The sequence below is a fragment of the Pollachius pollachius genome (genome assembly GCF_949987615.1).
Source record: "Pollachius pollachius genome assembly, chromosome: 14".
Lineage (NCBI taxonomy): Eukaryota > Metazoa > Chordata > Actinopteri > Gadiformes > Gadidae > Pollachius > Pollachius pollachius.
The window spans coordinates 5,387,540-5,401,193 of NC_136947.1; the positions used below are offsets into that span (position 1 = coordinate 5,387,540).

General features: G+C 42.4%; 1 protein-coding gene across 1 annotated transcript in view; it reads right to left on the bottom strand.

Moving 5' to 3' along the window:
- Positions 1-1,176: 1,176 nt before the first annotated feature.
- The window catches only part of LOC307085833 (pituitary adenylate cyclase-activating polypeptide type I receptor-like), a 25,735-nt gene continuing 13,257 nt past the window's right edge, over positions 1,177-13,654 (bottom strand). Inside the window, exons 4-15 of the mRNA XM_079750713.1 lie at positions 13,575-13,654; positions 13,299-13,399; positions 13,012-13,109; positions 12,626-12,761; positions 11,031-11,184; positions 10,537-10,597; positions 10,116-10,185; positions 9,691-9,782; positions 8,624-8,707; positions 6,902-7,031; positions 6,206-6,247; positions 1,177-5,622 (exon numbers count right to left, since the gene is read on the bottom strand). The exon at positions 13,575-13,654 is cut by the window's right edge and continues 31 nt beyond it. Coding sequence (XP_079606839.1) covers positions 5,419-5,622; positions 6,206-6,247; positions 6,902-7,031; positions 8,624-8,707; positions 9,691-9,782; positions 10,116-10,185; positions 10,537-10,597; positions 11,031-11,184; positions 12,626-12,761; positions 13,012-13,109; positions 13,299-13,399; positions 13,575-13,654 — 1,252 coding nt within the window. The 3' untranslated portion in view covers positions 1,177-5,418. The remainder of the gene's footprint in view (positions 5,623-6,205; positions 6,248-6,901; positions 7,032-8,623; positions 8,708-9,690; positions 9,783-10,115; positions 10,186-10,536; positions 10,598-11,030; positions 11,185-12,625; positions 12,762-13,011; positions 13,110-13,298; positions 13,400-13,574) is intronic.

Below are 13,654 nucleotides of genomic sequence, written 5' to 3' on the forward strand. Positions count from 1 at the left end.
GTGCATGCATGGGACAGTGTGTATGTTTAAACACTGCAGTTGTGGAGATAACCTTTTGCAATGTTATCTCGCTTTGATGTCCTCATGTGCTGTGTGTGTCTACAGTAAAAACTCATTTTAGCACGTTTTGGCTTTTGTTGTCAGGCTCCCGTTCCAGTCAGATAACCTTTTCTGCCTCAGCCGCATGTTTAAGCATATTTACTGATCCACATACAGTACATGAATCGGGAAGCTTTGGTCAAGCGCTCCCTTGTGGTTAAATAATGAATTACAGTCGTGTGGCTGAGTTTCAGCATTACTATTTAGTCAATCGATTTAAAATATACTGTATATTATCAACGTAAGTATACAATATATATATTGTAATTTATAAATATATATATAAACACAAAAAGAATATGTTAATTCGATAGTGGATAGTAAAATGTATTCATTATATTTATACTAATACGTTATTTTAATGGTATGGAATATGGAAGTCAAATTAATCAATTGTGCCTTTTCTGTCAGACCCCGCCTCTTGATGTCGATAATTCTTCTCAAAATTACTTCTGAGAAAGCATCATTAATTTCCCTACTGATTCAGTCTTTTTTTTTGCCTGTGATGAAGAAGCATATGACGTATCAAAGGGTTGATAGGACAAAATAATCCTGCACTGTGCTCCAGATATCTGATGAACTTTACTGTCATGTGTGGTGTGCACTGTGCTCCAGATATCTGATGAACTTTACTCATTGTATTTACATGTGGGCAATTCACACATGAACTCATTTACTGTGCTGCTAGCAACATTGGGTTAGCATTAATATGAAACACTTCGTGAGGAAAAACAATCATAAACAGAATCAGTGTTGCCCTATCTGACTTTTTTTTTTTCATGTACGTTGTAATTAAAAAATAGTTTATATAAAAGCGGTGCAATGTTGGCAAAATGTACCTAAAAAACGTTTACGATTTTAAACACATCAAACAATGTTTTAGGCAACCTCTAAGCAACTGCATAAAATGTAACTAACTCTTCCACTGTATGAAAACAAATGAAAAACAAAATGTAAGTCACGATGGATGGATTTATTTTGCAATCAAATGAACACATTATTTTTTAACATTATTTGAGACAACATAACCGTGTAATACACACTCATATTACAGGCAGAACAAAAATAAAAGTGGATTATATCAGTTCTTTTTTTTTACACTTAGATAATCCATTCTCAACCAAAGCGTATCTCTCACACACACAAACACACACGCGCACACACACACACACACACACACACACACATTCTCACTGCCTTTACAAAGCAAACACATAGAAACAAACACACAGAGACGCACACGTCATCATATCCTTGCTCTGTCCATCAGGCTCATGAATAGACACATTATTCCACTGAGATTCAAATTTGTACACGCTTAAAATACGGCGGTGTAACAAACAAAAACATTCAAAAGAGAACACGGTTTACAGGTATCACAGGTCGTCATCACCGAGAGGTCGAGCCATTAGCAAAAATATTGAAATATTTGCATTTACATGTGATCAAAAGAGAGAGAGACATCATTTGTACACAATGGCAATTGTGAAATAGCAGGCAACGTTTATCGAAGCGATGATGGCACAGTACATTCATAGAGTTCAATGGCAACCGAGAGAGTGTGCAGTACACACACACTCATGTATTACACTCATATAGATATATACACGTATTCTTGTATCACTACACGTTACAGGCTCCACGGGCACAACTGCCAAATCAATGGCAAGACCGTTGATTATTTAAAGAGTTGTACTTGTACACATGCACCAAATATCTGTCAGTGTGTGTGTGTGTGTGTGTGTGTGTGTGTGTGTGTGTGTGTGTGTGTGTGTGTGTGTGTGTGTTTGTTTGCAACTCCAACTTGCTTCTCGAATATAGACCCCTGGAAATAAAAACCAACTCAAGTACACGGCGAACCATTGTAGAGTCAAACAATAAAGAAGACATTTCTAAGACTAAAACTAAATATGCAGTTCTTTTTTTAAAAGATGAAAAATTCCGGCAGAGGTCCCGAAAACAAAAACAGCACAAGTAGAGTATATGGAGCTCATGCTCATCATACGTCCACCTCCTCACACCACTGAAACGCTGCGGCATCGCCTTCGCGCCGCTGTAAAAAATACTTAAAATCCGATCGGGGTCCGCTTGCTGATTTCAAAGGCAGCCCAATTAACCTTTTCCTTTGCACTTCTTAATATCGCCAAATGTTGTATGTTCTTTTTTTTTTCGTCTTTTGTATTCCACCCTGTGATGGGCTGCCCCTTTGGCCAGGGCGCCCCTGCGAAAGAGTTTTGAAATCGCAATTTGTTTACCTGAATAAATAAAGTAAGTAACTAAATTCCCTCATGTGCTTGAGAAGCGCACCACACCCAAAACCAAAAGAAAACTCCAGCCGAGAGACACAAATAGCAAAAATAAATAAAAGCAAAACACTGGCTTACATTTAGCTTCTTATCGCACCAAAATCACATTACAAAACCTAAGAAAAAATTAATAAATAGCATTTATTTTATCTAAACGTTAACACTGAGCTGCCACGCTGTGGTGGACGTGTCACATGGCACGATGACGATGAAGAGAGGAGCTCTGTGTGTTTTATCACAGTAACAGCTTTGAGACATGGTCGTTTCCCATCAGAGCTGGAGGGGCCCGCGTTGGGGGCCCCAGCCAGATGAGGTATCGGCGTAAGGCGCCACCAAACAATTCAGATTTCCTGGTCATAGAAACACACCAGAAAGGGCAGAGTGATCTTCAAATGTATACCCCCCGCAGTACCCTACAGGCACGCACACAGACTACGTAATGTACTCAATACACATATATACCGTATATACTGTGTATATACTGTATATATATGCATGAATATCGCTATTGTTACATAATCTCCACGGTGTCTAATATCTAATATATTTATATATGTACACAACCCAACCGATTCTGAGTCAGAAGTTATCTTCACATCTTGAGTCACAATAAATCTATAAATCAATAAAGAATGAAATCAAACAAGATCGGATTTCAACCTCAACAACTTTGGTCACCACAACCTTGTGGCGTCGAGCTGTCTGTTGCTGCCTTCAGGACAAGTACACACCTTTGTTGAAGATGGCATCATACACCGTTTCTGCGTGTATATAAACGATGCTAGCTTGCCAGCACTTTCACTTTCTTTTTAAATTAAATGGATATATCTGGCTTCAATTAGGGATAATCATACCCATTGGAGCTCAGGACAATTTTATACTGTAGGAATACACATGCCTTTTGCATTGATCTACAATAGATTGGTTTTAACAAACATTTGTTCTAAGTGTCGCCTCAAAAAGATTGCACTTCATGAGTGGTCAAGAGCAACCAGTTTCATTCATCCATATTCATGTGTCATGAAACTTTGTTGACCGTCATTTATGTACAATAATTCAGGTATTCAGTCCTGTCAAATAAAACTGACATCCTGTCTATAAAACTTTGTCTGATTATGAACAATGTTATCTCAGCATATAATACATTCTTATTTTCCACCTCAACAAACCTGATCATGTAAGCACAAAACATGTGTTGTTTTCTTTAGTGTTTTATAAGCATGCCATGAATGATGGTGATGAATGGTTATTGTTCTTAAAATGTTCCAGGATTGTCAAAAGCTGTCGTATTAAAGCATTCTTTCCCTTATTTACTTGTTTATATAACTTATTTGTCCCAGTGCCAGGTCGAAATGGATTTTATTTAGTTTTAATCACTGAGCAATGGTCGCATAATAGTGTAAATGTTGCTGTAACAAATGGCCAACACATGTGAACAGTTGCACATCATCACATCACAAAACATAACATTTACCCTTGCTAGGAATATCAAAATTTCCGCTTAGCCATATTTTAAAGCAGAAAAAAAGTCCCATATCAGCCAGAGAAAGGAAAAAAATCTGCGACACAATATACACCAAAATAATACAATAAATAAACTACATTTGAAACTAAGATGTATCTAAAATTAGATCATAAATGAACTAAAACCAAATCAATTAAATTAAACCAACCAACCTACCTAAATTAAACTCACATTAGCACGGACATAAAATGAGTGCATTATTGAATTATCGTAAAATTAATGTTGTCGTTAATTCTGACTGACTAGGCACTTGGGAATGTCTTTTGCAGTACAAGCTGGGAAAAAGGACAACACTGTTGTTCTCATGAACACTATAGCTGTTGCTGGCGCGGTCGAGCCTGACGCTGTAATCCATATAAATACGTATTAGTGCTTATCTAATTTTGTCTACTAGTAATCACCAACATTCTGAGTGATGTCCTTCCCAGAGGATACCAAAAGTGTTCTTTGCGATGAGGAGAAAGCGATGAGATGAGACGTGAAGATGATGGCAGATGAGCTAGATGATTCGCCCGATCGGTAACACGGGGAGAGTGTTTGTCTGGTTTGTTTCTTTTCCGCCAAACCAATTAGTTTGGCATGCGCAGGTTTTTGTCTCTAGGATACTATCGTAGGGGTCGCAGGACACGGGATGAAATCTACAGATTGGAGCTCCAGTTCCTTTTGTTGAAAAGGTCATTAAAAAACAATCTATTTACAAGGTACAAGGTATCAATCTATGATTTGATTATTAGTATTTTCTTTAAATAAATATCTTTTGACATACTCTGTACTTATGGCTGAGTGTAAAAAACATCCTTTTTGTTTTTGTTTTGAAAAGATATAACACTGAAACAGTTTGCATTTGTACAAGCAAGGCGGTGGTTTGGTTACCGTTTCAATGTTGGGTCTTCGACCGACCCGTTTTTGGGCAACCTGTAATGCACTTTGAAACACTTTGTGTACATAACAAAAGCCACGCGTTAAACTCTCCAGTTACCTCATCTTTTTTTTTTCAATGCTGATCAATGGTTTGGCATATACTTTACAGTTTAGCAATAATAACAAACAACACTCAAGTTAAATGATCTGGACGGAGAGAGAGTAAGAGAGAGGGGAGAGAGAGAAATAGAGAGAGTATTAAACGTTTAAAAAAATAAAATTGAACAGACGGAATTGTCTGCATACTTTTAAAAGCATCTATACTATATCACTATTCAAAGGGTGTCGTTAATTAAGAGTGCATTGTGCCATGAACACAATCAAATACATACAATTAATTGTACCCATTTCAACCCAGCTCCTTCAGAATAACTCTCAAACCAAGCATTTGGAAACATTTTGTTTGTGGATCACCAAGCCTTTGCGGAAAATTTGGAGCTGGGGAGTAGGTTGGGGATGGAGTGGGTCGGCCCACTTTTGGTCACTCTTATTGGTCTAGAATGTAAAGGGGCTGGGGGGGGGGGGCGGGGTTAGTACGGCGGCACCTCTTATCGACCAATCGGGCGCTCAGGTGGGCAGGCTCAGGTTGGCGTTCTCGGCCAGGGGGCTGGACATGCGTATCTGGGAGCTGCTCTTGCTGAGGATGGACAGCTGGGTGCCCCCGTTCACTCCGCTGCTGGCCAGAGACGGGTGCCTCTGCTGCTTCAGGTCCACCGCGAAGTAGCGGTTCACCGTCCAGCTGCGCCACTTCCTCTTGATCTCAGACTGCACCTTTTGGGGGGAGAAACCTCAGGACATCACTTCTTTGGACCCCCTCTGCGGCCGTGTAAAACAGCAGAGTACCCGGGGTTTGATCCCCCCCCCCCCCCCCCCGGGGTCCGCGGCGCAGCCGGCCTGTAAGGCGTGGCCGGGTCGGGGACTCCAGAGAAAGAGTCCGAAGCCCACTATATCTCCTTAAATTGAACTCTTCTACTGGAGCTAATTGCTCTGTTAAACAAGAATAAAACGAGCCCATCAACGAGTCGATCCATTCTAGGGGATTACTCTCCATCAATTTTTTAATTCTGGTCCATATTTGGCCCCACCCACCATGGGAAAATCCCAGACATCTCTGAGATGATTTAGTTGTAACTGTAGCTACACCCCAAGCCACTGGAGGCTGGGGTGTACATAGATAGTGCAGGTTTAATGACATTCATCTGAAATCATTGCAAGTTGCTCTGGATGAAAGCGTCCCAGTTCAATAAGGAAATAGCCGTGACCCTAGCGATCGCTTTACAGAGCAGCACTGTTGTCTAGACAATCATGGTTGGATCACTTGTGTTCTGGGGCTGAGCCAATGAGCCATGCTTACCTCTCCGTTCAGGAAGCAGTAGAGGACGGCGACCACGAAGCCCTGAGAGGAACAGAGGCGTCAGGAGTGAACACGGAAGCAGGAATAGGACGGTTCTGCTCTGGGGTTGAGCGCAGCACCCTGCAAATTAGTCTACCAGTAAAGCATAGTAACCTCTTGACTACCATCGCTCGTGAAAATGTTACGGCACACGTGGGATCCGTATTATGTGCATAAGATGTGAAACAGTGGTACATTACATGATATGCTAGTTTATTTTGTATTATTACATCAAAAAAAGAAGAATACTAAAGCAACACAATGCAGCTTTATAGCTACTGCCACGTGACTTATAAGTCATTTGACCTTTGACCTCTTGGGCTGTATCTCCCATCTAATCACGTTTGTAAGCACTAGGCAATGCTCAGTGTGTGGGTGTGTCTGTGTGTCTGTGTCAGTGTGTCTTTGTGTGTGTTTCAGTGTGTATGTCAGTGTGTGTGTCGGTGTCAGTGTGTGTGTGTGTGTCAGTGTGTGTGTGTGTTTCAGTGTGTATGTCAGTGTGTGTGTCGGTGTCAGTGTGTTTGTGTGTGTGTGTGTGTGTCAGTGTGTGTGTGTGTGTGTGTGTGTGTTTCAGTGTGTATGTCAGTGTGCGCGCGCGCGTGTGTGTGTTTCGGTGTGTATGTCAGTGTGTACGCGCGCGCGCGTGTGTGTGTGTACCTGGAAGGATCCAAGCCCCAGCTCAAACACCAGCCTCTCTCGCTTGCTGACGTCCTCGGGCGAGAAGGCGAACACGGTGTAGTGAATACCAAACAGCGGGATGAGCAGGAGGGTGGAGCGGGCCAGGCGCCTGCACGTGCACAACACACACACGCACACACGCGCACACACGCAAACACGCACACACACACACGCACACACACGCACACGCGCACACACGCACACACGCACGCACACACACGCACACACACACAGGCAAATACACACACACACACACACACAAGGTTACACTCCTTCAAATTGCATGTATCCTCCACTACGACAAAGAGAAAAACCCCAGGATGAGCTAAATGGTTTCAATACGTTTCAATACGGCACGCAAAACACGCACACCTCAAAGTCATTCCGCCTGAGCGCGTTTCCATCAGCGCTTCCACTGAACTCTGAAGACGGGGGGGGGGGTATTTTTTATTTTGGGGGGGTTGTCAGTGAAGTCACATCAGGGAAAGGTTGCAGACTGGCGGTTGCAGCTGTCGCTTTTTAATTTAGCGTAGGTACGTTTCCATGATTAGGCCACGGCGCGGAGTCTGCCGTGGTGTCGGCAGACGTGACAGGGAGTCGATATGTGCGGGACTCGCTTTCTGTTCCCGCGCCCGTTTCCACTATCACACTATCACTATCACACTATCACGTTTCATTTGCCGCCGGGTTCATTTGTTTTTGCCGGGTGTTTTCTTTTCGAGCGTTCCTCTCAAGACGAGCAGGAGACTGTGTTCGTACAACATCGAAACGCATTTAACCTAATGGGTGTTTCACACAGAGACATTTGTTCATTTGTGTTGGAGCACGGGGTGGAGGGGAGAGATTGAGATGCAGTACAGTCAACACGAACAGACAAAGCAAGGAGGACAAGGGCCACGGTTCAACAAATGGAAAACAGGGTTTATATGGAGTGCATTTCAATGACGTCCCCCCTTACCCATAGATTATTATTGCATTTATTTAAATTGAACTGTGAGAGAATTGTGCCGGATTTTTCCCTAGAATACTACAGCCAAATAAGAAGCAGTATAACTTTCCTGCCAAGCGTACATTAGCTATAATAAACATATAAAATCATGATATGATATAAATACTATTTCCTAATATTGAATGACTGGTAAAATGTGCAATTAAAAACTTTTTAATAATAAAAGGCAAACTCCCTTTGATGAAATCTGCTCCTCACTTGTATCACTAAATCCTTAACAATTTACATCTAGTTTGCTGAAGATCTTATACAATCTGCCATCCTGTTGCAAAATGATGAAGTGCTTAACATGGTCTAGAAGGGGCTGTGTGTAGTGTAAAAGTGTGGGAAATACACAAATATCGTTTCACGCAATGAGAGGAAACACGCTACCAAACACACGTGCATAAAGAGAAAGACACACGGTACAAATACAGACTCACACACAATCACACACACAGACACAATCACAAACAAACACACACACACACACACACACACACACACACACACACACACTCACTTACAGTCTAATGGCAGATACAAAAAAGACATAGATATACACAATGAAACAAAGACACACAGACAAACGCACACACACTCACACACCAAAACTGTAATGGCGGACACGAGCAGATAAAAACACAGATACACACGTACACACAAAGCCACCACACACACACACACACACACACACACAATCACACACTTACAGTGTGATGGCGGATAACTCTGACATCCTGCACGAGTGCTGAGCCGCCTGTGTGGGCTCACTGAAGCATTTCTGAGCACAGCTGCTATACAGCACAAAGACAACAACAACAACAACAACAACAACACAGCCACAAAACAAGGACAACGTCTTTAGGGACACTCATGTCTGGAGGAACTCACACAGACAGACGGTTGCACACACGCGCGCGCGCCCGTACACGCACACACACGTGAACATACACACACACACACGCTCACAGTCAAGCAGACACGTACCTGGACAAATACACACACACAGCACAAACACACACACACCTACACACATGTATAAATATACTTGTGTGCATGCACACCCACACACACTCACACACACACACGCGCACACACAGACACACACATACACAAAAACACATTGACTTATACACACACACCCTCTCCCCTACACACTTCCTCCAGCAGAACTACACACACACACACACACACACACACACACACACACACACACACACACACACACACACACACAAATACATAAACACACACAAATACGTATATACACAAAAACACCCCCACACTGATCATGTCTGCAGACACATGGAGATTATTCAACCAGATGACAATAGAAAATCTCCATGGGGTCTTCAAAGACCACTCGCCTAGCTGGTGCAGAACAACAAGGCTAAATATACTTACAGTCCATCCTTCTGTATACACTGTATACACACTGTACATACAATACTGGTGTACAACGAGATCAAAGCTTACAGCTAACACGTAGCCATGGTGATTTATCACCAAGGGGAGCAGGGATGGATGATGGATTCATCTTTGACGTAATGCAATGATCTCAAGCGACACCGTGGTGTTGTGTGTAAAGGATTCAGGTATCTGGTCATAGAGCCGTTCGTGGTTCAGAACTGTTCAAGGAGCGTTTAGCAAAAACAACTCGGGTCTGCATACATATGTCATGATGCTGAACGTTGCATCGTTAACAGCGTTAGGTCACCGTTTCCTTACGGACTGTTCAAAGCCAAAGCTACACTATCCCTGGGATTGGTTCACTTACAGGTAAATGCTGGACTCGTTGCCTCCGATGTCAGGAGACTGCAGCTTCTGCACCAGGATGATGATAATTCCAACGAACAGAACAAAGTTGATCTGCAACAAGAAACAGAATTTGACATTGTAAACAAATGTGTCCTCCTCACCACAAAGATACTATTAGATGGAGAACGATATTTTAAAGATACGGTACAATATGCAACTTTATTTTAGTTTGAAGCGTGCTCTGGAACTAATTCTGTCATGTTCAAACGAACATGACCAGCAGCATATATCTCATGGTATACGTTTTATCAGTGAGCTTCACTTTTCTTGGGTGTGCAGGGTTTGAAGAGAGAAGAGAGCGGAAATATTGCATAATGTACCTTAAAATAAAATGTTTTTAGTGTTGTGGTGGTATTCGCTTTGTTTAGTTATTTGCCTTCATACCATTATGGAAGCTACCACCGGACCCTTGATCACCCACCAGAGGGCAGTGTTCTCATTGGTATCCCAGCATCTGGAGGGGAAAACGGATACGATGTCAATTTGCATGACCAAGACCCATGATGGAACGCATGAATTCTTAAGGCGGAAGCTTCTTCCCTGCTTTGATGTTAATGAAATTAAGATAACTGGATATGACTGGATATAATATATTCATTGTAAGTGAAAACATCTGGGATTGTTTTCCAACTGTGGTGTTGTTGGTGATTCGTTCAGAATGATTTTTGTATATTAAACATACAACAACATTCAAGTGTATATTTAACACAAGACAGAAGGCTACAGTACTGTATCAGAACTGCTTCATAAGCTGTGTTGACAGTGCAGAGAACACCTTTCCTAGGGTGAAGTAGTGCTCACTCACCCAGTGTCATCAAAATGGAGTCTGAGAACAGCCCAGACTGTTACACAGATAGTAGGAGTTCCTGTAATAACAGTGATGAGTATTAAAACCCTGCATTGTAACAACATGCCATTTATCTTATAAATTACATGAGTCCATAAAGAGATTACAAAAAACAATAGTAATATGTACAATACATCACACATATTTCCATGTTGGACTTTTGGATGACTACTGTCATCAATTAATTCTTAGTATGATGAGCACATCTGATGGGCTAACTGCATATGGGAATGTTCCAGAAACAAATTAACCCAGTTTGTTTTTTTGCATAGCTTTTCCCACAATAAGACTACATTTCCCATGAGCATCACAAGAGTGTCTTGTCTCACAGCACTGCCTAAGCTCACTCAGGTAATACGAAGTTCTCTGTTGGCGTTACAGACTCATAGAATACTTTTATTTTGAAATGATACACATTGGGGTTTCCGGGATCCAGGGCAGACGGCACCCACCCCAGCCGACGATGGTGTACCAGTAGAAGTAGCGTCTTTCTGGGAAGAAGGTCTCCACCAGCAGGGTGAACAGGTAGAGCCCCTCGATGAACAGCCAGAAGTAGTTGGACATCACACAGTAGTGGAAGAACACCATCACAGTCTTACACGGCACCTGCAAACCAAAAATCACAGAAAATGTGCCTTCAGAAAAATTTGATGTATATGTTTGTATGTTGTTTTTTTTTAAATTCCTAATTCCCTGGCGCATTTGGTTTCTTGCCAAATGTTTGCCCCAGAAATAGTTGATTAAGATTGTGCCAATAGCAACAATCAAAGCACATTTAAGCCCCTCTGGGATTATAATAATAATCATTTGTCAAAACAATTATTTTTTGTCCAAGCAATTTTTGGTTTTCTAAAAAAAGAATGTGCCCTTCTGGTTGGGAAAAAAATGCAAATAAAAAAAAATGCTTGACAGCAGCCAACATCAAAAGAAAAAAATCCCTCCTTGCAGCGACTCTGTTTCAACGGAGATAGTCGTCAGTAGCGACAGGGGTGCTCTAGGGGGCAGCAGACTGCAATGACGAGTTTCACCTTTAACACAAACTAATTATGAATTACCCACATTACGCTCCAACAGCAGACAAGCAGAGGACCTATACGCTGGATTAGCCGGGGCCACGTTTGATGACATTATTATTGTCACCGTGAGGCTGTGTGTGTTTGTTCCCCAGCCCCCTAACAGGCGACTACATGCGACCCATGTTTTCCATGGTGACAGTTAAAGGCCAAAGAGCCTTTAAAAAAAAAAGAGGAACCGGCGAGAGCAGCAGCGGCTGGGGCCGTTGATATGATAATGTGTCTTTCCAGTGGCCTATCTTAAAAAAACATTAACATACATAAATAGCTTCATTTATCAAAAAACAATGCCCGCGCCGGAGAAGGCTGGTTCTGCATGGGTAATCGGGAGGGAGGAGAGAGTGTGAGTCATCTAATAGCATGTTTCGCTTTTTGTTAAAAAATAAATAAACAAATAGCAAGCCTCCGCGTTGGATTTGAAATCCATTTGAACAACGGACGACGCTTAAGAGCGGAGACGGAGGAAAACAAGGAGGACCATGAAAGCTCACTTAAAAGCCTATTAGAATTCATATAGCAAGGCGACGCTGACTCCCCATAATTTTACATAATCAACTGACATATAACACACACACACACACAAACACACACACACACGCACACACACACACACACACACACACACACACACACACACAAAACACAAACAAAACAAACTCGGGTGATTAAATTTAGAATGGGGAGCTCTTGTGTGGTTGGGTTAGTCATCACCGTGTAAGTAGCTAGCTGTCGATAGCATATGTTATAAAAGCAGCTAGCACTTTAGGAACATACCGTGCACTTTGCTAAAGAGCTACACATACAGAAGCATATATACATATATATATACATTTGTAAGTATATATATCTATATATATATAGATATATATATGTATACGGATGTATATATATCGGAATATTACTGGAGACTTTTGTAAACCAGGCCCTATTGAGAGTGAATAGATAGAAATAGAATAGATAGTGGAGGGACTGACGGTGTGTTCGAAGCAGTGGTCACTGTCCTCCTCTTCAGCGTACAGAACACCGTCCTTGATGAAGACGGAGACGGCCCGCAGGATGAAGGACACAAACAGGTTCATGTGAATGAAGTTCCTGGTACAATGGAGCTTCCTGGAGCATGGGGGGGGGGGGGGGGAGGGAGGACTATTTAGTAGTTGGAGAGCGATAATATTCATATGCATGTCTTTTAAACACAAATTACACAACATCTAAATATTTCAATTTCAACATCTGTAGATGACCGACGTTTTTGCATTTGTTATGAACCACGCATCCAAAGATATTGACACCTGTTTAATGTACATTGCCGCAGCTTGAATAGTTCTTGAATAAATAAAAACACAACAGCGACCAAACTCACCTGAATCTGCAGAGAATGACCATGGCTGTGGTGAGAGACACCAGGGATGTGCTGTAGCCCACGGTGTACAGAGCCTTCACCGACGCATAGTACATGTCCTACACACGCACGCACGCACACACACACACACACACACACAGACACACACAACCAACCACAGACAAAAACAAACAAACAAAGAGAATGTGATTAAGTATAGAGCCAGCCTTACAGGTGATGGGTGGTTATATCCTGAGAGATAAGTGTGTGTGTGTGTGTGTGTGTGTGTGTGTGTGGGGGGGTCCTACTGGTTTGGTGGTGTTGTCCTCAAAGAGGCAGACGTCCGCGTAGTGCGGGAACGGCTCAGACCACCCGTCCTCCGTACAATTGCGGACCACCTTTCCCATCTCTGTCCGTCACAACGAACACACAAAACCGCAGTCACCATCACGAGCCAGCACACGCACGCACAGCAGCAGGGACGCGTCAGAGATGACGCGGAGAAACCACAGTTAAAATTGGGAATGAACGAGGAGGCATGCACGACTGCTGTTGCTACGACAACAGCGACGACGGGGACGTGCCTTCTTGAGGGTTCATGAATTCGTTGAAGAGTTCTGGACAGTTGACCTCCACGACCTGGCCCACGCCGACCGCCTGCCAG